Source organism: Eucalyptus grandis, chromosome 11, assembly GCF_016545825.1.
Source record: "Eucalyptus grandis isolate ANBG69807.140 chromosome 11, ASM1654582v1, whole genome shotgun sequence".
Lineage (NCBI taxonomy): Eukaryota > Viridiplantae > Streptophyta > Magnoliopsida > Myrtales > Myrtaceae > Eucalyptus > Eucalyptus grandis.
In genome coordinates, this window is record NC_052622.1 from 29,676,543 (window position 1) to 29,701,958 (window position 25,416).

At 40.6% G+C, this 25,416-nt stretch overlaps 4 protein-coding genes across 4 annotated transcripts; 1 reads left to right on the top strand and 3 right to left on the bottom strand.

The window, feature by feature from the left end:
• Positions 1-1,484: 1,484 nt before the first annotated feature.
• LOC104425708 (nuclear transport factor 2) lies at positions 1,485-5,781 on the top strand. Its single transcript, XM_010038484.3, has 10 exons — positions 1,485-1,691; positions 2,284-2,366; positions 2,471-2,608; positions 2,963-3,251; positions 3,319-3,545; positions 3,739-3,913; positions 4,031-4,152; positions 4,222-4,281; positions 4,784-4,847; positions 5,138-5,781. Exons 2-10 carry the CDS (start codon positions 2,316-2,318, stop codon positions 5,422-5,424), a joined length of 1,413 nt encoding a protein of 470 aa, XP_010036786.1. The 5' UTR covers positions 1,485-1,691; positions 2,284-2,315; the 3' UTR covers positions 5,425-5,781.
• A 1,124-nt stretch (positions 5,782-6,905) lies between these two features.
• On the bottom strand, positions 6,906-9,824 carry LOC104425709 (galacturonosyltransferase 8). The gene is made up of 3 exons (XM_010038485.3): positions 9,518-9,824; positions 8,005-9,252; positions 6,906-7,572 (listed from the first exon to the last, which is right to left on the bottom strand). The coding sequence occupies exons 1-3, from the start codon at positions 9,659-9,661 to the stop codon at positions 7,297-7,299; spliced, it is 1,668 nt and encodes a 555-aa protein (XP_010036787.1). The 5' UTR covers positions 9,662-9,824; the 3' UTR covers positions 6,906-7,296.
• Positions 9,825-11,965: 2,141 nt separating this feature from the next.
• LOC104427626 lies at positions 11,966-13,725 on the bottom strand. Its single transcript, XM_010040689.3, has one exon. The coding sequence runs from the start codon at positions 13,502-13,504 to the stop codon at positions 12,143-12,145; it is 1,362 nt and encodes a 453-aa protein (XP_010038991.2). The 5' UTR covers positions 13,505-13,725; the 3' UTR covers positions 11,966-12,142.
• Positions 13,726-15,734: 2,009 nt separating this feature from the next.
• Positions 15,735-17,655, bottom strand: LOC104425710 (wound-induced basic protein). The gene is made up of 2 exons (XM_039305774.1): positions 17,457-17,655; positions 15,735-16,007 (listed from the first exon to the last, which is right to left on the bottom strand). The coding sequence occupies exons 1-2, from the start codon at positions 17,525-17,527 to the stop codon at positions 15,935-15,937; spliced, it is 144 nt and encodes a 47-aa protein (XP_039161708.1). The 5' UTR covers positions 17,528-17,655; the 3' UTR covers positions 15,735-15,934.
• Positions 17,656-25,416: the final 7,761 nt, after the last annotated feature.

Consider the following 25,416-nt stretch of genomic DNA (forward strand, 5'->3'; position numbering starts at 1 on the left):
TCATCTCGTTTTTTACTCCTTGGAGAATTTGTTCCTAATTAGTTATGACCATGTTTTTTTCAATGTGCTTTTGCAAAAGCTGTTGCAATATGGTTACTAAGCAGATGCTCTCAAGGGTGTTTATAATATTAGACATGAAGAATGAACTTTTGTCATAGACATGGAACTTGATGAAGAGTTAGTTGGCAGCTCATTTATGGCCGAAGTGAGTGTTGAAGTGGCTAAAAGTTTGAAACTAATTCTATTCAGGCTACGGAGAAATTTCAATTGCTAGTGCATTAGATATGTCTTCTTTTGTTTCTTTCTATTTATTCAATGTATTGAACTTATTCTATTCAAGTTGTATTGAACTGTTCAATCAATAGCAGAGCTTGAACACAATCCATGAGCTAATTTCAAAATTACCTAGAAGTTGTGAAGGTTGTTTATGGGATGTGTTTGATGAATGCATTATGTTGCTGTCAACAGACGAATCTCCCCAGCAGTTCCCCATTCTCACTCAAGATGCTCTCTCTTTATGGGCTTTTGCATTCTAGGTTTCCAAGAGAGAAAGACTTAAGCAATGTAGCTCTTTCTAAGCTTTTGGCTTTTGTGTTCCATTAGATTGAACCGAATTGGTGTCTGATTCCAATCTTAAGACCAACCGATCCAAAACCCGGTTCCAAAAATTGGAAAATGCTCCTACTAATCTGATTCATAGTTATTGGATGGGATTGGACCAAAACGAGAACGAATCGCCCCTACTGTATACACTAGCCATGATCCATGTTCATTTTTGGCCATTTTGGTTGATAAATTCAACCTAACACCAATAGGACCGGGCATATGCACAAGCCATGATCCATGGTCATCATTGTGTGTCACAAAATAACATAGAAATTATGGCAAAAAAATTAAGAGCGTATGCACACACCCATAAATTATTATGGGTCATTCAAAATCACAATCTACGTTCTCTCTCGTTCAAAATGAAGTTTGCATAATTTCTTCATGCTTTTATACTGTAAATCAACAAACAATCAAATTTCAAATCTTAATTTACATCTCGCCGACAGATAATTATTGAACCTTCCCTAAATTATCGTTGGAAGTCAAGAATGAAAAGAAAAAATTACAAATCTATCTCTAATTAAGATAACATTTTGATTTTCGCCCAACTATTACCTATATTTTTCCTCTCCCATATTAACCTTGACATATTTTAATGTTTTTCCTTTGCAAAAAAAAAAAAGTAGATCCGTCTACTTGATTGGCAGGAAAAAGCAATTCATCATTTAGTTGTCCCTAAAAATAAAATGCAGCTGGAATTCTAATTTCCATAAATCTCCATAAATGGAAAAAATAAAAAGGGGAAGGAAAATAGGTCATTTTTTTTGTTTTATAGGATATAAGTCACTTATAGGGGACTCGTACGGACAATTCAGCTTCCTAACGACTGCGAGCGCACATATATATATATATATATAGCTAAACCCTTCCATTTCTCTCTCTTCCTCCCCTTGCTCTCTCTCACTGTCGCGCCTTGCGAACATTCTCAGCGATCGCAGCCAAAACCCTAGAAACCGCCAAACCACGCCACAGCCCGCGGTGCGCTGAGAAGGAAGAGAGAGAGAGAGAGAGTGAGAGAGCGCGCGGAGGAAATCCTGCTCTCCCGCCTCGCGCTCGGTAGATCCCCTTCGCAGAGCTTCCAGGTAAACTTCGCTTTCCTTTCCCGAATCGGCATTGCGGTTCGCCGCCCGGCGTTCGTTCTCGGCGCGAGCATCGTTCCGCGAATCGTTTCGCGGTTCTGACTCTAGCAGTTCGGTCGGATCGGTGCTTCTTTTCTTAGGTCATTTTCCGTGTGGATGATGATGTTGTTCCGGAGAAACTGGAAGTCTCTTCCTTTTTTCTTTTTTCTTTTTCCTTGTATTATAGCTTTAATGGGGAAGACGACCGCGTGAGAAAATGGCGTTTGTGGTTAAATCCGATTTGATCCTGGCCATGGCTTCGTGGGTTCATGGTGACTGGTCGCTCTGTTAGTCGTTTACTAGCATACGTAGCTCCGCAGACGTTTTCTTGGAACGGTGGGTTTGTTGATTTTCTCTGTATTTAACTGTAAGACTTGTCGGTCGCGTTATGCCGAGGTCGGGTTGCGGGAAGTGGAAGGAATAGAAGGGAAATGAAAGATGGGGGGTACTTCTAGGATTTGTAAAGTGGTATCAGATAGTTGCGTGGCGTTAAGATATCTCTTAAATCTTTTTTTTTTATTTTTTTTTTTATGTAACGTTTGGTTTTGTGTTTTAGGGTTGTGATTGATTCCTGGTGACCAAGTGGTAATGGCGGTGCAGCAAGCCCCTGCTGGAGCACCCCCTCCGTCAGCTGATGTTGTATGTATTATGTCGAGTGTAAAATGGGAATTACGCTCATGTGTCATTTCCTCTATGATTTTACCTCGCCTTTGCTTCCCTAAATTATACTTCATATTGAATAGGTTGGCAATGCATTTGTTCATCAATATTACCACATCCTTCACCAATCCCCTGAACATGTTCATCGATTTTATCAAGATAGTAGCAAGCTTGGCCGTCCTGAAGAGAATGGAGTCATGGCTATCACATCAACCATGAAAGTGAGCTGTCTTATGTCTCCGTCCCTATCTCTGATTGTGCAATGCTCCTTTTTGTTATGTGCCTTTAATTTTGTTTCATTAGGCTCTCTCTCTCTCTCTCTCTCTCTCTCTCTCTCTCTCTCTCTCTCTCTCTCTCTCTCTCTCTCTCTCTCTCTCTCTCTCTCTCTATATATATATATATATATATTATTTGGAGAGACATTCCGGTTCTCTGACGTGTTGGTTGAGCTATTTTTAGTGTTTTTCTCCACTAACTATGCAGTGAATGCTATCTGTGGATGGTCTGATTAATTACTAGTGGTATAGTGGGTGTTATTTCTTCGATATAACTTAAGCTGCTTGCTTCTGATGCAGGCTATTGATGAGAAGATACAGTCACTTGATTATCGTGGATTTACCGCAGAGATCATTACAGTGGATGCACAAGACTCTTACAAGGGCGGAGTCACTGTACTCGTTACTGGATATCTTACTGGGAGAGACCAAACGAAGCGGAAGTTCACCCAGAGTTTCTTCTTGGCACCGCAAGATAAAGGTTACTTTGTTCTGAATGATATTTTTAGATATGTGGAGGAACCCAGTCATCAACAGCCAAACCATGGTTCAGTTAATGGCATGGAAGCTCCTCAAACTATCGAGCAAGGTAATAGGAAGTGATTAAATTCATATATGCTTAAATGAGGCAATCATTGAAATAATTCGGTTTGCAGAGTCAACGCCTCCGCTGGAGAACAACATTCCTCATCAGGTAGCTGCAGATTCAGAAGAAGTTGGTCAGGAGGAAGTTTACAACCCCTCTGAGAATGGAGATGGTTCAGTTGTGGAAGAGGAAGCCCCAGTGCCTGAAGTAGTTAATGAAACTCCAGCTGATTCACACACAGTGGCTGAATCTCATGCTAAAAATGAAGATGTTCCAAAGAAATCGTATGCCTACATTGTAAGTTGGGATGATTCTACATAGAATTTTCTATTTGATGCATGTTCTCTAAATGTTTCTGCACTTGTCATGGAAGAGGTAATATGAGTGACTGCATTGTTTGTTGTGCTGTAAGTAGATCAGTAAAAAGATGATTCTTGGACTGATAGCTTTGGTAGTTAGTAACTTGATTTGCTGTCACTTTGACTTACAGTTGGGAGTCATGAAGGAGGGTGCTGTCAATGTACCATCTTCTTCACCGTTGCCAAAACCTGTTCCAAAAAGCCAAGAACCACAGATGACTGCACCGCCCCCTCCAGCCCCGATACTTGAGACTCAAGTTTCCAGTTTAAAAGCAACTGAAAATGGGAATGTTCAAGAGGTTGAATGTGCGTGGTCCACTTATTCTTCCTTTGTTAAATTAAATTGATAATAGTTTTCAGTTATAAATATTGAGGAGCGTCTACAAAGTCTGGTTCACGTGATTACATGCTTATTTTGAGCAGCTGATGGGCACTCCATCTACTTGAAAGGGCTGCCTATGAATGCATCCTATCCACAAATTGAGAACGAGTTTAAGAAGTTTGGAGCAATTAAAGCTGGTGGTGTTCAGATCAGGAGCCAAAAGGTTGGTTCGATTTTAGCAATTCTAGCTACATTGGAACTTTATGTCTTATCAATCTTTCTCAAACAACAGGGGTTTTGCTTTGGGTTCGTGGAATTTGAAGAGTCAAGCTCTGCCCAAAGTGCGATAGAGGTAAGTCTGTTTACTTGCTCTTTACTCATTACATCTGATGGAGCAGTTGGAGAGGGGCATGCAAACATTTTCATTCCTGTTTGTGGCTATTGGATTAGTTTCCATCTCCAACAATAAGCTATTATATATTTGTCATTTACCTCTAGTCTAGCTCTTACTTGGTAAACTAGACTTCAAAACCCCACTTCTTTTCCAACTGTTTAGAAATCTCCAGTGGTTTTATCATTTCAATCTTTCTGTATGCTTGTGGTCACAACATTCTGCATCTTCACCTTAATTGGGTTTAGTATCGCAGTTATAAGAATCATCTTTAAGTGTATCTGCTGCAAAGATTGCCACCTTTGCAATAGACTGCCATTTGGTTTCTTGTTTTACTCATATAATAAAGTTCCCCTCATGGCGCCCATTCAGCTATCTAGACATGCTTATCCTCACTTGTCTATATGTATGCATTGCATGAGTTATGTTGAGCATTTCTCAAGTTTCAACGCTAATATCCCAGGCCTCTCCAATCACTATTGGTGGACGACAAGTGGTTATTGAACCAAAGAAGTCTACCTCACGAGGTAAGTTACTTGTTCAACTTTCAGAACTCTGCTTTTGTTTTGCTTGATAGGGGGTATAATTATTCTCTTAATTTTAGAAAAGAGCCACATTTTACCAAAAACAAGTCCTTAAACATTCTCTCATCCCTCTTGTGCTGCATATGCAACCTTTTAATTTTATGGGGTAAATTGGGTCCAACCTATCTCTACCCATCTTGATCCCATAATGTTATATGCAGAACTTTGATATGCTTATTTTGGATCATCTGATCATATGGGATGATTTCTATTTTGCACGGTTCTTTATGCAGGGAATGGTAGGGATCGTTTTCCATCTGGAAGGGGGGCTGGCTACAGGAATGAGGGTGTGCGAGGGCGTGGAAGCTATGTTGGTAGTAGAGGCTATAACAGGGGCGAGCTTAATAACAGGATGGATTATGGAAACAGAAATGGTGGCAGGGGAGGATATGCTAACCGTGGCGATGGATATCATAGGGCTGATCATTCAGGAGGCAATGGTGGCCGTGCGACTCGAGCTGCTGGTTTTGCTGTTGATGCTGCCAAAAGCATGGCCCCACGAGTTTCTGCAACTGCTTGAGGAACCACCTGGTAGTTACTTTTCTCAGTTGCTGGATAGGCATCAAGAATGCATCTTTTAGATTCTTTTGCACATGATAATTTTTGGAGCTAAATCAAAATATTATTCTTCAGCTTTTTGGCTGTCGACCATGTTGAGTCTCATTGGTGAGAAATAGATGTACTTAGTTTCTGCTGCCAAACTAGATTTTGTCTATCTTTGGTGGGGTTATCCTGCCGATTTTGGAGCTGTTCCATTTTATAAAAGTACTGAAAAGACCAGCATTGTTGTTGTATGGAGATCCTGGACATATTAATGTACTTATCGGGGCCATTTAGGTAGTTCCAACTGTAAAATGAGAGGGTATCGTGTGTTTTTGAATGTCGCAATACTCTTAGGCCAATCTAAAAGGAGAGCTGTGCAACTGTTGATTCGTGTTCCTTTTCAGTTAATAGATTATATAGGTTTTTAGGAGCACATACTTCTTGCTCCATCCATCGTCCTGGATTCTTCTGAGCAGTTTAGCTTCACGCAGACATGCATATTCAAATCCCGATGTTTATCAGGAGCTTGAGGCCCCGATAGATCACAGGCTCGTCATCTTAAAATTTAATGCTTTCCTGGCGCGACTTTTAGAAAGCTTTCTTAGGGTTCTTACTTAGCATCTTAGAAAGCTTTTTTCTTTTAATTTAAATTACTGGGGAAGCTTCAATACTTGAATAAGAAGCTGCACGATACACTTTGCACTGATGCATTTTAAACGCATCGTGGCAAAGAACCGAAATGAAAAAAAGATGAGCCAATGTCCAGCGACTCAGGCTATGTGGGAAAGCTGAACTTTGACCCGCCGGAAATCCTTTCAAAAGAGACGGGAGCTGTTGAGAAAGGGAAGAGGAGCAAAGAGACATTATGCACCGGAAGGTCCAATTCTGAAGTGAGAAATGCTGAACACCAAATGAGATGAACAGTGGTTTGGTTTGATTTGTGAGCTAAACTATCGCAAACGGCGAGCCAAAGTCCTCAGACGGGGGCTGAAAGAATATACTCACCCAGGTGCAGTGTGCGTGACCTCCATTAGAATTTTGCAAAACCGCAGGGAGTTAAATAGCCATTGGATCAATTAGTAAATAGATTTCAAACGTTCACTGGAAGAATTTTGTGAGCGTTTGCATGTCATGACATTGCGCGTGGAAAAAACAACAGAATGCACGCGGTATGATGCCACGTGACGGATTTAAAAAGTACTTCGAAAAGTTAAATTACGAGACAGATCACTCTGAGGAGTGCTCGATCAGATTCAACGCGTGACGGATTAGAAATAATCTTTTAAGTCAAAACAATGGAGATCTTCCAAATATATACCAATGATGTCCTGACTTACCAACCACACGCATTACAAAAGTTGCAATCATGACATCCGCAATGAAGCATCGGTGTCAGCTTAACCAAACATCCAGAACCACGTCATACATTTATTGTGCTAACAATGCATGACGACAAGATAATGAAAGCAGAACATCTCATAAGGATCAATAATTAAATTCCTTATATATAAGCGTATACAAAATCGAGAAGTCTTCTGAAAGAGATCACTAAAACCTGGGGGGGTCTGAGTGGACGAAAGATATAAAGGGACTTCATTATGAAAGTAACTGCATTCTGGATAATAAACACTTGCCAAATAATTAAGACTGCAGCACTTGTATGGACAAAGGAAGCAGGGTTGTGTAGCGAATATGGCACAAAACTATCTAAACCCGTATAGCGACGAACCTTCTGCTGCAACTAATAAGGATGCGTGGTAAATGTTGATCGAAATCCCAAATATCTCATGATTGGAACCATTCCAGCAGAAAGCCCCCGTTGGAAGATGATTCAGCTCCGACTGTTTCTTCAGACACCAAAGTTGCAAGCCTGGATGAAATCCAACTCGTAGTCAACGTACTTTGTCCATAGTGGCTTAAACAGGCTCATGGCAATGTCAAGCCATGGCTTCATATTCCCATTGAAGTGGACAACGGCAGCATTACGAATCTCCTCCAAGCTTATGCTGGGATTGTAGCCGAGTCCTAAAACATGCCATGACTTGTCCAGTGGCTTCGTTGTCGAGTAAAATGTGATTAACCCCGGGGGCAAAGTTCCCAATTTCCACAAGGTTCGGTTCTCATTCTGTATTTTAGAGAGAAAACAGCATTATACTCAGAGAATGAACGAAAATTTTCAACCTCAAGTAATAAATTGGGAACTTTGACGAGGATGGCCAAAAACAATCACATGACAAACTGGAAAAACATTGTGCATAACTTTTACTCTCCTCAATTTCATCTTACTTTCTTTTTCAGTTCCTCGTCCTAGTGAACTTAAAGAATTATTTGCCGAAACAGATAAAGTTCTGTATTACGATGAAAACTGAAATAAGTCCATTTGCCCTCACTGAAAAGACAACCGGCGACATGCAGCATGGATTGGGAAAGATTACCCTTTACTTTGTTGTAGAATTTATCAGCTAATGAATATCACTTAGCAATCAAGCAGCAGTTATAAAAGAGGGGGAGGGGATTAATTGACACAATTTTACCAGAAAAGGATCAAAGCTGTTACCAGATTCTGCCAGTAATGATACTCTTCAGTGCACTTCTCCCTTCTCCAAGCATCCAAATCAAAAAAGTTCATTCCATATGCCCATGCACAAGCCTTGGGGTTGAATTTCTCCTTTATCAGAGGATGTGAGAAATTCATATACTGCGCATACCGATGGAAAGAGCCAAAGCACGTCTCAACTGCCCCATTCACTTTCCCGTCCATGTCTATCTTCCACAAACCAGTCAAGTCCTTCTGCACGACAATATCATCATCCAAAAACAGAATCCTGTGCAACTTGGGGTACATTTCTGGTAAATAAAACCTCAGGTGGTTCAGTATCGAGAGATACTTCGGGTTCCTAAACTTCATATTCGTGGTATCTTTAGTAGCATTTTCAAGCTTATTCTCAAAGTAGAACTTCTGCAAGTTTGCAGACTCCAGTTGTCTAAGCACCGGCACATAAGAAGAGTTCAAGAAGTTGTAATCCTCAACTGCCTTAACCTCGATATGAGCCCCATTGTATTCCTTCAACTTGAACATAACTTGCATGGCCCCAAGATTCATCTTATCAGTCACCACATGGAAGACATGTTTCCATGGCTCCTTTGCATTCTTCACGGCAGAATTCACCACCACAGATGCTGCAAGCACATTATCTGAGAAAATTGCATAATGGTAAAGGTTCGGATCCTCCAGTTCTGGCTTGGGAGGCTTTCCCTCATCTGTATACTTCTCAGGGTGCGCAATCCGCTCTTCCATCAACCGCATCGAAAGGCAGTGCAGGCTCTTAGGTATCGATTTAGCAGCAATCAAGCTCGAAAAGGCACCCTGCTTCTTTGCCTTTGTCAATTGCTCGTTCACCGCAAAAATCGTATCCTTCAACTTCTGAATCTTCAATTGATTGTCGAACGACTCCTTCGATTCGGACACAGCTTGGCGAGTGACCTTGATGCGCTCCTTCACTTCCTTCTCGAACTGGCGAAGCACAGTTTCGTCGATACTGAGCGAATCGGATGCGAAGAGAGCGTGATACCCGGGCTTCTTGACGAGATCGCTGTAGTTCTTCGAGAGATCGGCGAAAATCCGAACCAGCTTGGAGTACTCGAGCTTAAGCTTGCGGGCGTAGGACGCGTAGGCCAGGGCCAGAGCGCGGTGATCGTCGGCCTGCTTCTGCAGCTGGTCGAGTCGAGGCTTGAGAGGATCCGATTTCATCGCGAGAATGGATCTCCTGACGGATCCGTATCCATGAGAAGCAGAACTAATCCCCTGCACCTCAAAAAGACGCACCGCAGTAAAGCTTCGACCCAACAAAAAACTCCTAACCGCCCAACCGCACGCGAACGACGAATCGCCCATCCAAATCCACCGACGCGGTGCCGGAGCGAATCGGATCTGGCGCGACGGCGACGCGAGAGCGCGAATCGAGGACCGAGAGATCGCGAAACGAGAAAAAAAAAACCTAGCTCCATTGAGAAAGGAACGGCGACAATGCAGGAGCGAGGACGAGAGAGGAGGGAGGGAGGGGGCGTACCAGGCGGTGGAGACGGGAGGCGTCGGAGCGGGAGGTGACGGTGAGAGAGGAGGCGAGGAGGAGGAAGACGGCGGCGGCGGCGGCGGCGGCGGAGGCGAGGAGCTTGAGGGGAGAGAAGCCGCAGGGTCTCCGGTGGCTCGCCATTCGCGAACCTCCCCACTCAGTCGCTCACTCAGTGTATAGAGATAGAGAGAGAGAGAGAGAGAGATGGAGGAGGAGATTTGTAGGTGAAAATTACAGAGAGGGAAACGCTGTGGTGGATCGTGTGGGAAAACGATGCGTCCCTCTCGCTTTCGCACCCCCATCGAAATCCAACTAACTGGCCTCCACAATCTAATGAGCAAAGCAATTCGACGCTTTTTTTTGAAAAAAAATATAATTTTTTTTATTATTATTATTGTTATTTTGGGCTGTAACCCACACCGTCTCGCAATCGCCAACTGGCGATGATATTCAACGCGTCCGATATTTTTTGGCCGTACCAAAATGATTTTGTATGATTTAATGGAAGTCGGCGATGAGTGTTGTTGTAACTTGTAGGATCCTGTTAGTTTGAATTACTGCTGACGGGGGGAAGGCTACGTATATGTTTTTCGACGCGATCCAATCAATCCGACCGGATAATCAAAGATCCACTCTTTTTCCACGTACTAATAATTGGCATGGCTTCTCCCGCGGGGTTTCTTAAATGACCGAATTGCCCTTTAATTATTTCTCTTTTTCCCTCATTAATATGTGATTTTTCGGGGCATTTAGGTCCATCTCGTTTGCTAGAAGAAAAATGTTTAAAAAGGATTTTTTTTTTTTTTTGTCTTTTCTTTATTATTTTATGGGTCAAAAGACTTTTCTATATTTATCTACGCCCAAGTATATACATGTAGCTTACCGTCCATAAAAAAATAATAATAATAAATAAATAAGTATATGCATATACCTTTATTAGCCTTACAATAAAAATTGATGAATCTGGATATATCTTTGAAAGGCTAAAGAGACGGAACAAGTGAGAGATCCGCCTTGGGGTGGGAAACCCCGTGTTGTCTTCCCGTATTCTTGTGCAATAAGAAAGAAAGAGATCTCTAGACGAGAATTAGGGGGTAAGAGGGTGGAAGCTCCACCACATGAAGCGATAGAGCGTGTAGGTTGGGCGTCGAGTTGCTGGACTATTGTTGCTAGTGCCCCTACAGTCTTTCGGGACGTGCATTGCACTAGTGCTCTGACCGCACGCTGGTGCACACAAAATCTTTCCATTGTCTGATTTTAGATAAGCTCAAGTGGCTTTTGATTTGAATAAGGCTTGTTCGTTCAAAAGGGCTTTTTTAGCAAAATACAAAACAAACAGGGGTAGGCACGTAATAAACTTCTAAAGAGGCTTCACTATAAAAATAAGAATAAGATTCATGACCGACAAAATTAAGAATAAGGTTTGTATGTTTTTGTTTTCAAGGAATTATATAATATTATAACATTTAAATATTAAATAACGCTTTCATCTAACAAGTGTTAAACTTTTAGAGCAATCGAATATATCCCTCAAAATCTCATATAATTCTTTTAATAGTAGTCTTTAGAATAATTCTCTCTTCTTCTTTTTTGCCATTAATGGAAAAGATTAAGAGTGTGTTTGTTTGAGGAAAATGAACTCTTTGAAAAATTGATTGTATTGCATATAAAAATAAATAGATGAATTTTTTTTATCATCCATGAAAATGTTTATAATATTAACTAATTGTTTTCAAGCGATTATTATAGAAAAATATTTTTTTTATGAAAGTAACATTGTATTCATTACTCAAAAGGATTTATAAGAAATACATAAACTTTCATGGCAAAGTAAATCAAAGCAGGGCAAACATTGAAATACTACAAAACAAAGTCAAATTTAGATAACAAGAAGGATCAATAGAATACCGGCGGAGTTAAACACACACTCGTTCCATAAGAATAGATTTGTCATGTAAAATAGCCGGCGATCAATACCTGAATCTCATACCATCATCGCTGATGAGTAAATGTCAAAAATGCCTTCTCCAATAATTACTAGGATAGAGAAAAGAAAACATGTTTCAAACATTCATTGTTTTGCCAGATAAAACCAGCGCAACTTATGCAATAATTATAGCCGGTCAACGCGTTCAGGCTGGCCCAGACTTTAGGAGTACGTTCTGATGACGGCAACTCCTGCAACACGCTTCGACCAAATCTAAATACTAAATAGTCAAGTCTCTCCTTCTAATCTCAGTCCATGAAACGGTCTTGACTTCTTTTTTGGCTCGGACGTTCTACAGGCTATGCTCTCTTGCTCCCGAACATACATTCTACGCCCAGGCATCGTCATAGATAGCGAATCAAAGCAACAAGAAACAGAACACGCTACAGAAAAAGTCACGATGGCTGCCATATCAGACCTCAAGAGCATGCAGCATTAGGAAGAAATGAGACTGGAGAAGCGAAAAAAGGCGGCTATAATGATGTTAATTTAGAGGACAAAGATGTGCTTCTGATACAGATATAGTTCGAATAGATACAGGACTCTTTCTTCTTTGCTTTTAGCTTGCATTTGTCGTTCAAAACCCAAGTCTGCAAGAACCCAGAAAAGGAAAAAAAGAGAGGGGATGAAATTTCTCAGTTGTAGCCCTTCTTGGTGTGCTTGCCCACATGGTGCAACCACCCAATGCCCCTGAAAGCTTTGGAGATCCTGACCAGGTTGGGCCTCCCCATGCCCAGGTTCATCTTCCCTGCGGAGAACTTGAGCGCCTGCAGGCAGCAGAACTGCCCGTCAACGTCTTCTTCTTCTTCTTCTTCTTCTTCCTCGACTTCGCCGGCATCCTTCGCGTGCCCTTCGAGTCTCCCTCCTCTCTTGCCCTTCTTCGCTCGGTCCTTCGCGTGCTTGGCGGAGGAATCGTTCTCGTAGGCCTCCCACAACAGATCCATGCCCTCGCCACCCTCCGCATCGTGCCTCTCTTCGAAGAGCTTGCACGCCAGTGTCCTCTTCCACTCTTTCTCTCTCCTCATCGACCCAAAGCTCCCCAGATGTTGAAAGCCCATCTTCTCATAATGGCTCTCAGAGAGGCGATCTGGTGAATAGTAGCATGATTGCTCTCCTCCGCCGTACTCATCAAAGAGCCTGAGACTCTCACCAAGTCTTCTAGAATTCTGCCTTGTTCTTGAAAAGCACTCTCCTCCATTATTATCCCTTACTTTTAGGTCGCTTAGTTTATCGCTCACTGCCTTGGATCCGCCTTTGAACAGGGGATCGTCTTCTTTTTTCTCTTCTTCTTCACCAACTTTCTTGGGCTCGGAGTCTAGAACTTTGACTTCTTTCTCTTCCGCTTCGAAAACCGCACCTTCACTTTCACATTCTGCCTTCTCCTGGATTAACGGTCCTTCAAGTTTGTCCTCAACTATGGACTCTGGCTTAGAAATCTCAGCTGGGTCTTCCTCGAATTTGGTTGCCGATGCCTCAGAGTGCCCCTTGACGACATTGTCTCCATAGATCAAGAACTTGTCAACTGGTGCTTCGGATTCTTCAGACCCACAATCCCCCGGTAGCTTCAACTGATCAGAGACTTCATCATGGCTTTTCCCGGAGTCCCACAGGGAAGCTTCTTCAAAGAAGATCTTGTACACTTCAAGGTCCTTTGAGAGCTCAATCCCTTCGTCTTCATCAGCTGAATTTGATCTCAGCTTCTCTAAAACCCTGGAACATACCTTTGAAACAAATCCCACTTTGGATTCTGGTGTTTCTTCAAGAGACCCTCCAAGGCCTGGAGAGAGAGTGAGGAAGGCGAGCAGGATAAGGAAGGTGGTGATGAGAAGAGGAGAGAGGAAAGTCACAACCTTGAGAAGGTAAGGTGACAAGAAAATGAAGTAAGAGAACCACACAGGGTGAGATAGAAAGAAAGAAGAGAAGAGAACTAAACAGGACAAGAGGACTCTAGACAAGGGTGCATTTTTGGCTGTGCTTGACATGGAAAACTCAGTCATTTTTCTGCTCCAGAGTGCTTGAAAGAAGTGGAAGGGCAAATAAAGCTGAAATGGAGCTAGTGATGGAGTGAAGAAGAAGAAAATTGGACTGCTTTACAGAGGAATTGAATGGTAAAAGTGTGAAGACTTGGAACAGAGCGGCGTGATAGAAGGAGGAGACAGGGAGGTTGGGAGTGAGTGAGTGAGAGAGTGAATGGAGGAGTGGTGGACATTAGCGAAAAAAGGCATCTTTTGAAGCCTTTCCTTGTCTGTCTGTCTATAACCACCAAATGTGTCCCCACCCCAAATGAATTAGAGAAAGTAATTTTGACAATGGGCTACATATGTTTCCTTCATAATTGTGAATTCTCCCAAAACAATTTCTAAGCAATGTAGCATGTGCACAATTCATGTTTAAATCCCAACATATCTCATCAAGAATAACTTAAAAGTCACGCTCAGCACCTTGTGGATATATAGTCTAGTCGAATAGAAAGATTGATTCTCTGTCTTTTAGAAACAACAATGTCCCAAAGCAAGACTTCTGCAGCCTATGTCACAGGTACAACAGTTGCAGCATTGATGAATGCTGAATTGCTTCGCACATGTGGTTGGTGTCCATGCCAAGACTTATTGGACTTGGATAATTGAAAGATACATAACTAACAGGCTCACCACAGTGGGTACCGAACTCTCCTTTAATCATTGCAATGCCTTTGTGATTATTACAATAAGGCAAATATCGATACCCTGTGTGGCTGGAATCTCAGCTTTTTTCGTGCAGTCCCTGCCTATGGACTTCACTTCAATGGAATCCCAAGTGAAGTTTTGGCGAACGCATTGTCTGCTCGACAGTTTTTCGCAGCCTTTCCGTGCGAGTTAGCGATCAAGAGTAAATTCAGGGCACTCTACAAACGATCCCCGCATTCAGGGTTACAACCGAGTGGTATCTTGACTGCTGCAGTACTAAAGATAGTCGATAACATTCTTTCATGGCGATTTTCCTCTCATCGATGGGAGAAGATATGCGCTCCACTGAAGTTGTGACCTTAAGTAGGATCTTGCGGATGCAGGATTTTCCATCCAATTCACCATTAGACTAAGTGAAGAAGACAATTCCCATCCAATTCACCATTAGAATAAGTGAAGAAGACAATTCCCATCGACTTAGAGAATCCAATCTAACCGCCAGCCTGTTTGGAGCACATAATCTCATCCAACCCATCACACTCCCACAAAACCATCACGCGCATTTCGCAATGGCTCTTCCGGGTCCAGAAGCGCGCAAGATCCTAATTGCTTCACCACCTCAGTCGGCCCTTACACTCGATCTGAATCATTGTCTCTGAAGTTGATTGAACCGCAAGGATGCCACTGGCCCAAGAACCCTTTCCTGGTAACCCTAGGTTTGGAGATACGAGTATTTGTCTCCCCCACGTGGTAAAAATCCGAAGTAGCAAAAGCCAAAAGGAAGGTGCCTGAGCAAACCAACTCGGGCACATTCTAAATTGTTTACATTTTTACCTTGCCAAATAATAAATTGGAGTTATTATTAGCAAATAAAATACAAAGAAGCAATAAAAGAAGCGGGAGAATGGAGCCAAGCGAAGGGCTCTAAGCAGAGAGATGGAGAGTACGAGTGATAATGTCAATCCAACCCCACATGGGAAAAGCACTCATGGCCACTCAAGTACCGTTGATGCATGCAACCATCTTTTTGACCTCTCCAAAGTTTTCCATGTCGGAAACGTGTCTTCTCCTTGATCTTTCATCTTTCCTTAAATCTGATCATTGTCATTGATGGGAGGTTGCTCTGCCTTCCCTTTCCATGATACCCATCCGACCTATGTCCTTCAGAAGCAATTCGCTTTATCAGAGCTAAAAATATGTCAAAGAGACGGCGTCCGAACCGGGGTTCAATTATTACTTTCAGCGAGGAACATATTACAAACCATGCATTTGCAAACCATCATCCGAAATGCTTCACCTTGTTATGAAGCAACAACAAAAGTACCTACTTTCTATATGTGGAAAGATTGCGAAGCTGAATCTGAACAACGACTAGTTACTAGACCGTGGATGATTTTCCCATCACAACCCCTCGTTTGGACCATGCGTGGTCTTAGTTTTCCACATATAATTCTAATGGACACCGAGCCCAGAGAAATTACATGCAGCGAGCCATCAATCATAAAGGCATCCTGAAAATTCTTGGCAGTAAAAGCAAGCCCAGATTATTTGGCTGTAAATATCAAAGCAAAAACAATCGGCTTTCATTAACCTGCCATACAAAACCAATACCACACTGAAATTTAATATTGAAATCAGTCCTCAATCCCCATCCAAAAAGTAAACCCTTCGAACATTGTGGTAGACAAACACACTTCCAAATGAAACATTCGGTCGCTCGTCCACCTTTGACTCTGAAGGGAGATGCCAACAAGTAAAATTTTACTCCGTCATGACAGGTTTATTTTCATTGGCCTTGGGCCTATGCTCCTTCGGCCTCTGCTCTTCCATCTTCCTGCAATTCGAACACAGGATACAACATGGAAATGTGAGGAATGCAAAGCCACTAAGAAGCTGAGTCTAGCTAATAGATCCTATGCATCCGACTGCTATACAACCTCGATAGCCAGAAAACCTTGCAAAGTAAGAACAATAATAAATAGCCAAATGGAAAGAAGCCAGACACAACTTAAAGCTCCTAAAAGCAAATGGGGAAGTCAGCTCCCCTTAATTTGTCAAACCCTAAATAGTCATCACTGGCGTCCATGATTAGCTTTCACTTGTTACCACTCCATCCATAAAATTACTTCACTCAACTATATAATTTTGAATATATCATGGTGTGCCAATAAAGGAGATGAGATATCTACGGCCCAAAAAGTTAAAAACAAAAACCAGCATGGGGACCTCTGGTTAAAATCTAATACCAGCAGCAGATGTAAAAATCCTTGACTATCAAAAATGCGTTTAACTCTGCCTTTGAACAAAAGCAGGACAGAATACAACGCTGGAGACCATAACCACACAGTTCATCCTAACAAATGCACCATCCGTTTCCCAGAAAGACAACTTGACATAGGCTAAATTAATTATGCTTAAATAATCTCATCAATGCTAGCGGGCGATGACAACGACACTGATGGCGAGGCCTCGGCAATACTACCATGCCAAGTATAGCAATCCCTTGAAAAGCAAATAAAAAGGCCAGGAAAAATGAAAGAACTGAGGCCATTTATTGGAATTACACAAACTCAAAAGTTCCGCTCAGTGAGAATTAAGCACAAGGCAAAGGACTTGAAACAAGGAAAACAAGATGAAAGCATCGAAGGTGTAATGAATAGTTACAACTCGATTTGCACAAAGAGATTGAGAGAGTTCCATAAAATAAGGCAGGATAAAAAATTTACAGCATGGAACACAGCAATCGGAACCATTTTATCAAATGAAGCTTAATTTAGAACGCGACCATGGAAACCAAATTTTCAAAACCACATCTTCACTTTAAAACCCATACAAGAAGCCCTTGTTAATCAAAATCATTACTCATGGTACCACAGCCAAATTCATATGCGCATGAATCTAGAGTCTTCAAGGCTCCACAACCGTCCAGACTCGAATTATGCAACATACACGGCGCCGACATGTTTTACCGCGCAAAAGACATAAACCCTCGACCGTGCAAAAGACATAAACCCTCGGCCATGAAACGATTGGGAATGGCTCGCCCATGTGATTGACCAATAGTAACTCACAGGCAGAGAACCAGCGGAAATCATGCAAAGTTGCCCAAATTCCACAACCTAGTCCACCAAATTCCACAATCTTGCGACCAACCCAGCTCAAATCGTCTCAACTCGATAAATAACTAATAATCAAGAAAATTCGAACGACAATCACAAAACGCACACGCACGCACGCGAATAACCAGAGAGAGAGAGAGAGACAGAGAGAGAGAGAGAGGGACCTCTTGTCGGAGGAGCCACCCTTCTGGCTGAGGAAAGATCGGAAGAGAGGGGAGTTGACGTCGTAGATCATCGTCTCCGGTGCGGTGGTGGAAAAACTTCGGCAAGCTGCAGCAACGACAGGTATGTTCTCGAGCTTCGAAGCAAAACCCTAACTCTTCTCGCTCACGATTTCGGTTCGCGATTTCTCCCCCGCGAGCCCAACGGGATTTTATATGTGGACGGGGTTGGAAAGCATTCGGGCCCGAAATCGAAGCCCGAAAGAACGTGACGCTGGGCTTTTCTGGAAAGCCCATCTGGAATCGGATAAAGACGATCCATTTCAAGATGAATCCACTCCGGGGCCATGGTGCAAATTTGCCAAAAAGGAAGCACTCCCTCCGGCAAAATGGTATAAATCGGAGGGCTAATTCCTCCTGGAAAGTGACGGGCGAGCTTTACTTGCCGCCCTCAGATTCCTCGAATCACAGACGAAAGGACAGTCTCCGGATCTGTCGCTTTCGAGGAATCGAAATTATCTCGAACCCAATGAGGTAATTTTGCTTTCCCCTTTGCCTTGAAATAATCTACTTTCCATTTCCATAGTAAGCATATGTTTTTTCCTTTTGGGTGAATTGGGCGAATGTAGCCTTACCTAGTGACGGTAGACCGGGGACCGAACAGAAATGTAATGTGCTGGTCCGAGCGCCACCTGATCATTGATTAAAATAGAAAAAAAGAAAAAGAAAAATCCCATGTCACATCGTTTATCAAGAGAGTTATATGCACTTTCTTATTCTATGTCGCGACCAATTTTCGGGTTATGAACCACAGAGTTTGGTAATGGATTGTTAAGTTTTTTTGCCTTAACTCGCTCTCCCAAGCCCCATACCAATTCGCGACTTAGGTTTGAATTCTTAACATGCAAATTGATTTTATTTGGAGCCGCCACTAATCGGTTTATGGTAGGTCGATTAGACACCTAAGTAAAATAATGGGAGGTTCACTTTACTCCTACGAACCAGAGATTAAGGGTACGGGGACTTGATTACATTAGATTTCTCTAATGCCCTTTCGGTACCATTCTTTTTATTTTCAAAAATGTTTGGCAATTGAATTGATTTTAAACTAACTTCCTAACACATGTGAGGTGATCATACATGTGCGCATACCACCAATTTAACACTCAAGAAAGCAATTAAATATTGCAAAACATACCTAGGAGCAACGAAAAGATCTGCATTGTTAAATCGTAATTCACATCGTGCCACTGAATAGATATGATTTTTAATTAACACGCAATTTCAATTTTTGTTTTCATTTTATTTAATGAAAATCATGACTTATGCAATGCATCTAAGATGACATGGCAGCATGACCTAAACTATATGACATGAAGAAATGCAATAATTAAATGCCATCTAAATGACCTAATTCTAATGACATGCAATGCGATGCAATGACATACAAAATTATTTAAACTAAGATGACATGCCGCATATAATTTGAAGCACGCGAGTTATATGTCATGCGACATTTATTAAATGATTTAGTCTAATTATGAGTAAGTTCTAATTAAATGAACCTAATAAAAACTAAATGACGTGCATTTGATATTTCTATTTAAAAATGCGAAAATAATCTAGCTAGATTAAAATTCATTAAATCCTAATTTAAACTAAGATATTATCTTAATCTAACATGTAATTGATCTAATATGCAATGACGTGCAGAGCAAGCCCTAATTCTACATGACATAGGCATGATTTTTTTTTTATCTTTTATTTTTATTTAAAATTCAAAATTTAAAATTACCACGTAATTAAACACGCAACTAAAATCTTAAATTAATGCATTTTTTATTGTTTTTCGAACTAAAATCCCTATCCTAGCTATGCAAGATAACAAGAAATATTCTAAAACAAACTGAATCCTAATTCAATTTTTTAGAGATTTTTTTAGTGATTCTTTAAAACAAGTCATTATCAACTAAGCAGTAAATCTAAACAATCAAGATACGCAATCAAATAAAGGATCAAAATAATCGAAAAAATAACCGTTGTCTCACAAGTTAAATTAATGATTATCATAACCTTAATTATCACGACAAAGGGTTCAAAATAACTAAAAATCTGATCCGAATTCTTACGGATCAGATTAATAATTATATTGATTTAGTACTTAAAAAACTATCAACAAAACCCCAAAAATTAAAATAATTAGAAAAATGACCCGACATCTTACGGGTCAAATTAATAACTATAATAATTATGGAGAAGATCGTGCGGATAATGCCTACAAGACTCATACAGTAGACATTGGGATTCAGTTAAATAATTAAACTACATAATATAAACAAAATAAAGTAAATATAAAAAGAAAAATAAAAAAAAACTACCTAATTTCTTTTCCTTTTTCTTTTATTTTCCTTTTCCTGCTTTCTTCACCCACAGCTTGCTCGTGCGGCTGATCTTCGGCTCCGGTAAGGGCGTCGCGGTCGGGACTCCGGCGAAGGTCCGGCGAGAGGCAGCGGCGTTGCAGAGGGTCTCCGTGGGTGTTGATCGCGGTGGTCGTCGGGCTGCGGCGTCGATTGGCGGGAAGAAGCTCGGTCTCCAAGGGCGTCGCGGGTCAGTCAGCAGATCGGGCAGTGGCGTCGGGATGAGCTCGCGGGTGCAGAGGGATTCCGGCGAAACAGGGCACCGGCGAGGGGGTGTCGCTGGGCGCGGCGGGTCTGCTGTCAGGCACCGAGGAGACGCGAGCAACAGCGATGTGGGCTCTGGCGGCGTTGGGTCGCGGCAGGAATAGCGGCACGGTGGTGGCTAGGCGTCGGGTCTCGGCTCGGTTCGGCAGCAACGTCGGACGGAGGTTGCAATGGTCAGATCTAGCTGCAGGAGCGGAGCTCGGGCGCTGGGCTCGCGGCGACGGGGCACGGGCTGAGGCGCGGCGGCGGAGCTGCGGACGTCGTAGGCGCGGGCGAGCGCGGCGTGGCAAAGGCGAGCGAACCAGTGGCGGTGCGGAGGCGCGGCGGAGCTCGGAGATCGACGGGCGGCGTCGCGGGCGGAGCGGGGGTGTTGCAGCGGCGCGGCGTCGGCGAGGGCGAGAGCACGGTCGTCGGGGGCGCGGTGCAAGGTCAGGAGCGGCGGGCTTCGTCGGAGCTCCGGCGTCGGGTCTCCGCGAGTTGCAGCGGATTTGGGGAAGGTGATGAACAGTATAGGTCAAATCAACCTTTACTGTTCTTACTTTTCTCCTCTCTCTCTCACGTTCTGACTTTTTCTTTTTCTTCTGGAGTTCTTCCTTTTGCACTTTCTTTTTTTGCAGAAGCAAAACCTGTCTTTTTTTTACTTTTCCGACGAAGAGAACCCCTCAAAGCAAAAACTGAACCCCCTTATTTATAGAGCAAGAGCAAATCAATCCGTTCTACCAACGAAGATTTCGTATATTGACTCAACAATTGAAGATAATCTCAAATTTTTTTGTGAAGATTTTCCAGATAATTTACTCAGATAAAGCTTCATTATCCAACTCTAAAATCTTCCAAAATCTCTATCCACAACAAAATATTTTAGATTATCCCTTATCCTCTTTAACATTCCCAACGATTTTACCACCAAAAGACTAAAGATAAGATTGCAATATGATTTCTTTAAATATCAAAAACCACCGTAATATCGCATCAAATCTCAATTTTGTTTTTGAGATAATTTTCAATAAAAAAACATGGGCGCCACTTTCTTTCATTTGTGGGCAGTCCACTAATTTGAACCCATTCCGCACCGGTCCAATAAATAAAATGCACCTAAATCTATATGCTATAAAATTAAACCCTAATTTTTAATGCGATAAATAACTAAACGGGCCGTTAAAATTTAGGTGTCAACATTCTAAAATCGTTCAGATTGTTCTGATGATTCCTAAAATTCTAATAAAGAATACTCGGCAAATAAACATTCGTTACATCGGCCTAATGGGGAAGTGTAGCCAAATGCACTTTTTAGTTCCATATGGAGCATTTGAGCGAAGGACATTCTAAGCAAGTTGATGATGGTCATGTCTAATAATTGAACTAATCATCGAGTTTTTCCTTAAATTTGTTTTTTTTTTTTGGATAAAAAGAGTTTTCCGTACATATTGATCATGTGAAATTACAAATAATGCACATCCTCCACTTTCAAGACCTTGGTCTTATTCTTCTTTTCAACACTAGCATAGGAGCAGTGTTACACTCGTTCACAACTTGATTTTTCTCGTGGTGGAAAAATTATCAAAATAGACCTAATGTTATTATATTTATGTCAATACAATTATAAATCTTTTAATTGTACCAATTGAATTGTAAACAATTTTCACATTATTCAATCAAGTTTTATTCAACAAATTTTAGCTGGAAATAGTTAAAGGAATGCCAATAGTACTACGTAGGATGATTGGTGCTGACGTGAACAATTCTTATACATTCTTTAAATTATATTTTTATATTTTTATTTATTTTCCTTTTTTTCTACTAAGCCCGACGAGGGCGACATGAGGATTGGCTTGCAAAAAAAAAAGGGAAATAAATAAATATAAATAAAAATAAAAATAAAAAATCGTCTATGTCAATACCACCCATGACACTTAGAATTAATGGTGTGCAAAACAAATCGCGCAAATACAAAACTACCCAGATTGGGCTGGACCAGCCGGTTTGGTTTGATTCTTGGGAATGTCGGTCTAATTACCGATTCCTAAAATTGGAATCAATATCTAGGTGGTCTAGTTCTCAGTTCCAAGAGGGAATCGGATCAGGCCAAATCGGCTACATATACCTTTTTTTAATTGTTTCTTCAAAAAACTCAGTAAAATGTGAACTAAATATTATCTCATTCAATGGTATCACAAGTTACAGCACAATAACTCTTCACTTATCGCTTTCATCAATATTTTAAGATTTGTCATTCTCTCTCGTTACACACGGCCATTCTTTATTCTTTAGTGGGAAAAAATGGCTAGATTCATTAGACCAAACTCAACCAAAATCAATGATCCAGTTCAGTTCCTAGTCCTAAAACCAAACGGTCCGGTCCTCGATTCCCAAGATTGAGAACCAGTCCTCCCGATCCAATTCTCAATTCCACCTTAGAATTGGACTACTAGACCAAACCAGAAATTGATCACCCCTATGTAGAATAACCAACATTCATATCAATTTTAAGTTAAAATTAGCAAGTTATACTCAATTGCCAAAAAAAAAAAAAAAACTTATAACTCAATTAGCACAATTAAAAGCTTAAAACTAAATTGGCACGAATGCAATAGATTCTTGACTTTTTGGATAATTTTCCCTTAGCATGGTGCATTTGTTTCACAAAAAATTCCATGACTTTGAAAATCATGTGTTTGATTTGCTGAAAATGAATAGTCAACAGTGATAAAGCTAGTACAAATACCTAGATAGGGTAAATAGGTGTTTAAAAGAAATTTTAACAAATGATTGTAGAATAAAATAAGTTGCTAGCAAAGTTTGGATGAGGATTAGAATCGGTTATGCAAAACACCAAACTTTCGCAAAAACCTATAAGTATGCAATAGACTTAAATAAAGAAAGTTAAAGGAAGAGAATATTATACATGAAATTTATATTGGTTTGACTTAGATTTAAACTTACGTCCACTCTCTCACCTTAATAGCTTATTGTTTGGATTCTACTATAAGATCAACAAGAAATTACAAATTTTGAATGCAAACACTCAATGGCAAGTCACGCTATCTCACTAAGAAACTCTTTTTGTGTTTTCTCTCTTGATCACAATTTGAAGTACTTATGAACAAAGATAAGTAATCAAGAACAACTTTAGACTTTGGAATTTCATATTCACGTCCCTATTTTTCTTGATCGAATGACTCCTTAAATACTCTTCCAAGATGCACTAGTTGTTAGTCAATCACCGGAGGAATTTATTCCAATCTACCTGTTAGACAAAATGCTTTAAAGAGATCTCATGGCCGTTGAAGACAATGATGGAATTTCTACTTGATTTTGATCATTTATACAAACAAAATATTGGTTTCCATAAGTGATACTTCCTCATTTGGAACTTATCTTTAGGATTGACTCAATTAATCTATTTATATGGAAAGGGAAATCCTTGACTAGGAAATCAGTTGTTGTTGAATAGTTTCTAAAATAGTTTCATTCTAGATCTAGGCCACAAATTTGATAAGATTGGTTTTGGACTCTTCCTCGTTTTGGACTCATCAGAGTAGGATATGCTTTCAAGATAGAATAGACCTTGACGGAAATTTCCAATAGTACCTTAGAAACATACTAATACAAAAACATGCTCTAACATACGTATTAGAACCAAAAAGTTTTGTCAACTTTAAAATATTGTAGGAATTTTCTCAACAAATGAAAAACTATTTAGGTCAACAAAATGTTGAAAACTCAAAGTTAGGAAAATGAATTCCCCAATCCAAAAAAGGGAAAAACATTTTCCTAAATTTTTGTTTATTGAAAAGTATTACTCAATTAACACACCTTGAAGGGTGTGTACATTTAATGAAAACATTTTTCGAAAAATGATCGATTATATTGCTCATAAAAATGAATGATTAAAAATTTATTTTTCATCATCCACGTTTATAGTTAAATGTAAATCGATGCATGCATTTGGTTTGCTAAAAATGATTAGCCAACGAAAATTTGTACGCTTTTGAAGTTTGAAAAACGAATTTCTTAATCGAAAAAAAGGAAAGAACATTTTCCTAGAGAAGGGTTTCCCACAAAGTTCTTTTCTTTTTTTTTGTGAATTTTTCCTCAATATAAACACATCTTAAAGGGTGCACTTATTTTATGGAAAACTCAAAATATGAAAAATATTTTTTAAAAATAATTAATAATATCTATTACAAAAATAAATAAATTAAAATATTTTTGTCATTCATAGAAATAGTTAGACGTTAATTGATACTGACAATGGAATTTTTTTTATTGACTAATTACGCATTTTGCACAGCCAATGAGCTGCGGATTGCTGGACTCAGTTACAAACCCAGACGGAAAGAGGAAAGTGGAAAGAAGTCAAAAAAATCCGGTGCAATCAATACGAGGAAAGAAAACCGAACACCTTCCTATAAATGGGCTCTGGTCGGCCGAGGAAGATCAGATGACGAGCCAATGGGCCTTGGGAGGAGGGCCCACTGTCGATTCCGAGGCTCCCATTCCTTCTTTATTACCAAAAACCGGCAAGCCTCCACACGTGGACCTATCGCGTGTCCGATGTCCAATTTTTTCCGTGACCGAGAATACGGACGCGCAGCGAAGTCAACAATCATGCGGCTACTTTCGGCTTTTTGTTCGTGAGCTCGACGACACGAGGCTGCCACATCCGGTTCGTGTGAACGGCACAGTTCCCTTTATTGGCACGTGCCGCCGAAGTTGATTTTCTTAACCCTTTTCTTGGGTTTCTCTCACTTGCCAGATGTTTATATTATTATGTATTTATATTCTTTTCGGTTGGCGTTCGGAAGATGGTTCAATGGATCCGGCAAGTCTACTTTCTTTTTCTTCTTTTTATTTTTTTTCCCCTCGATCAGCAACGTAAGCATGCAGCTCCAACTACTTAAAAGACTCCTGAAATACTACTATGTGAGTTTTACTAATCAATTAAATCCGAACATTTGATCTATCACGTCAACTGATGAGATTTGATATGGACCAAAAAGATTTCTCATGTCATGATATTATGTTGTGCAAATCTTTTTTTTTTCTTTTATGATACGATATTTTGCCACGGAACATTGAAAAGTTTATTAAAAAAGAAACATTTTTTCAATGTTTTGTACAATGAAATGTATGATATTATGTCACTTCTCAGAAAATCTTACGAAACAATTTTCGGTATTTGGGTAGTCAAACACCGTCTTACACTTTAATTGGGCGATATTTTAGTATGCCATTAGCTAGATGATCCTCTGAAAAATTTGGACAAATTGTTTAGCTTA

Bases quoted from the DNA above. Each gene is read 5' to 3' on its own strand.
- LOC104425708 (XM_010038484.3), top strand. From the start codon at position 2,316: ATGGCGGTGCAGCAAGCCCCTGCTGGAGCACCCCCTCCGTCAGCTGAT. The intron at 2,609-2,962 runs GTGAGCTGTCTT...CTTCTGATGCAG, and splicing joins CTATCACATCAACCATGAAA to GCTATTGATGAGAAGATACA. The intron at 4,153-4,221 runs GTTGGTTCGATT...CTCAAACAACAG, and splicing joins TTCAGATCAGGAGCCAAAAG to GGGTTTTGCTTTGGGTTCGT.
- LOC104425709 (XM_010038485.3), bottom strand. From the start codon at position 9,661: ATGGCGAGCCACCGGAGACCCTGCGGCTTCTCTCCCCTCAAGCTCCTC. The intron at 9,253-9,517 runs GTACGCCCCCTC...TTTGAGGTGCAG, and splicing joins CCTCCCGTCTCCACCGCCTG to GGGATTAGTTCTGCTTCTCA. The intron at 7,573-8,004 runs GTAACAGCTTTG...TCTAAAATACAG, and splicing joins ATCATTACTGGCAGAATCTG to AATGAGAACCGAACCTTGTG.
- LOC104427626 (XM_010040689.3), bottom strand. From the start codon at position 13,504: ATGACTGAGTTTTCCATGTCAAGCACAGCCAAAAATGCACCCTTGTCT.
- LOC104425710 (XM_039305774.1), bottom strand. From the start codon at position 17,527: ATGATCTACGACGTCAACTCCCCTCTCTTCCGATCTTTCCTCAGCCAG. The intron at 16,008-17,456 runs GTCCCTCTCTCT...TTCGAATTGCAG, and splicing joins GGTGGCTCCTCCGACAAGAG to GAAGATGGAAGAGCAGAGGC.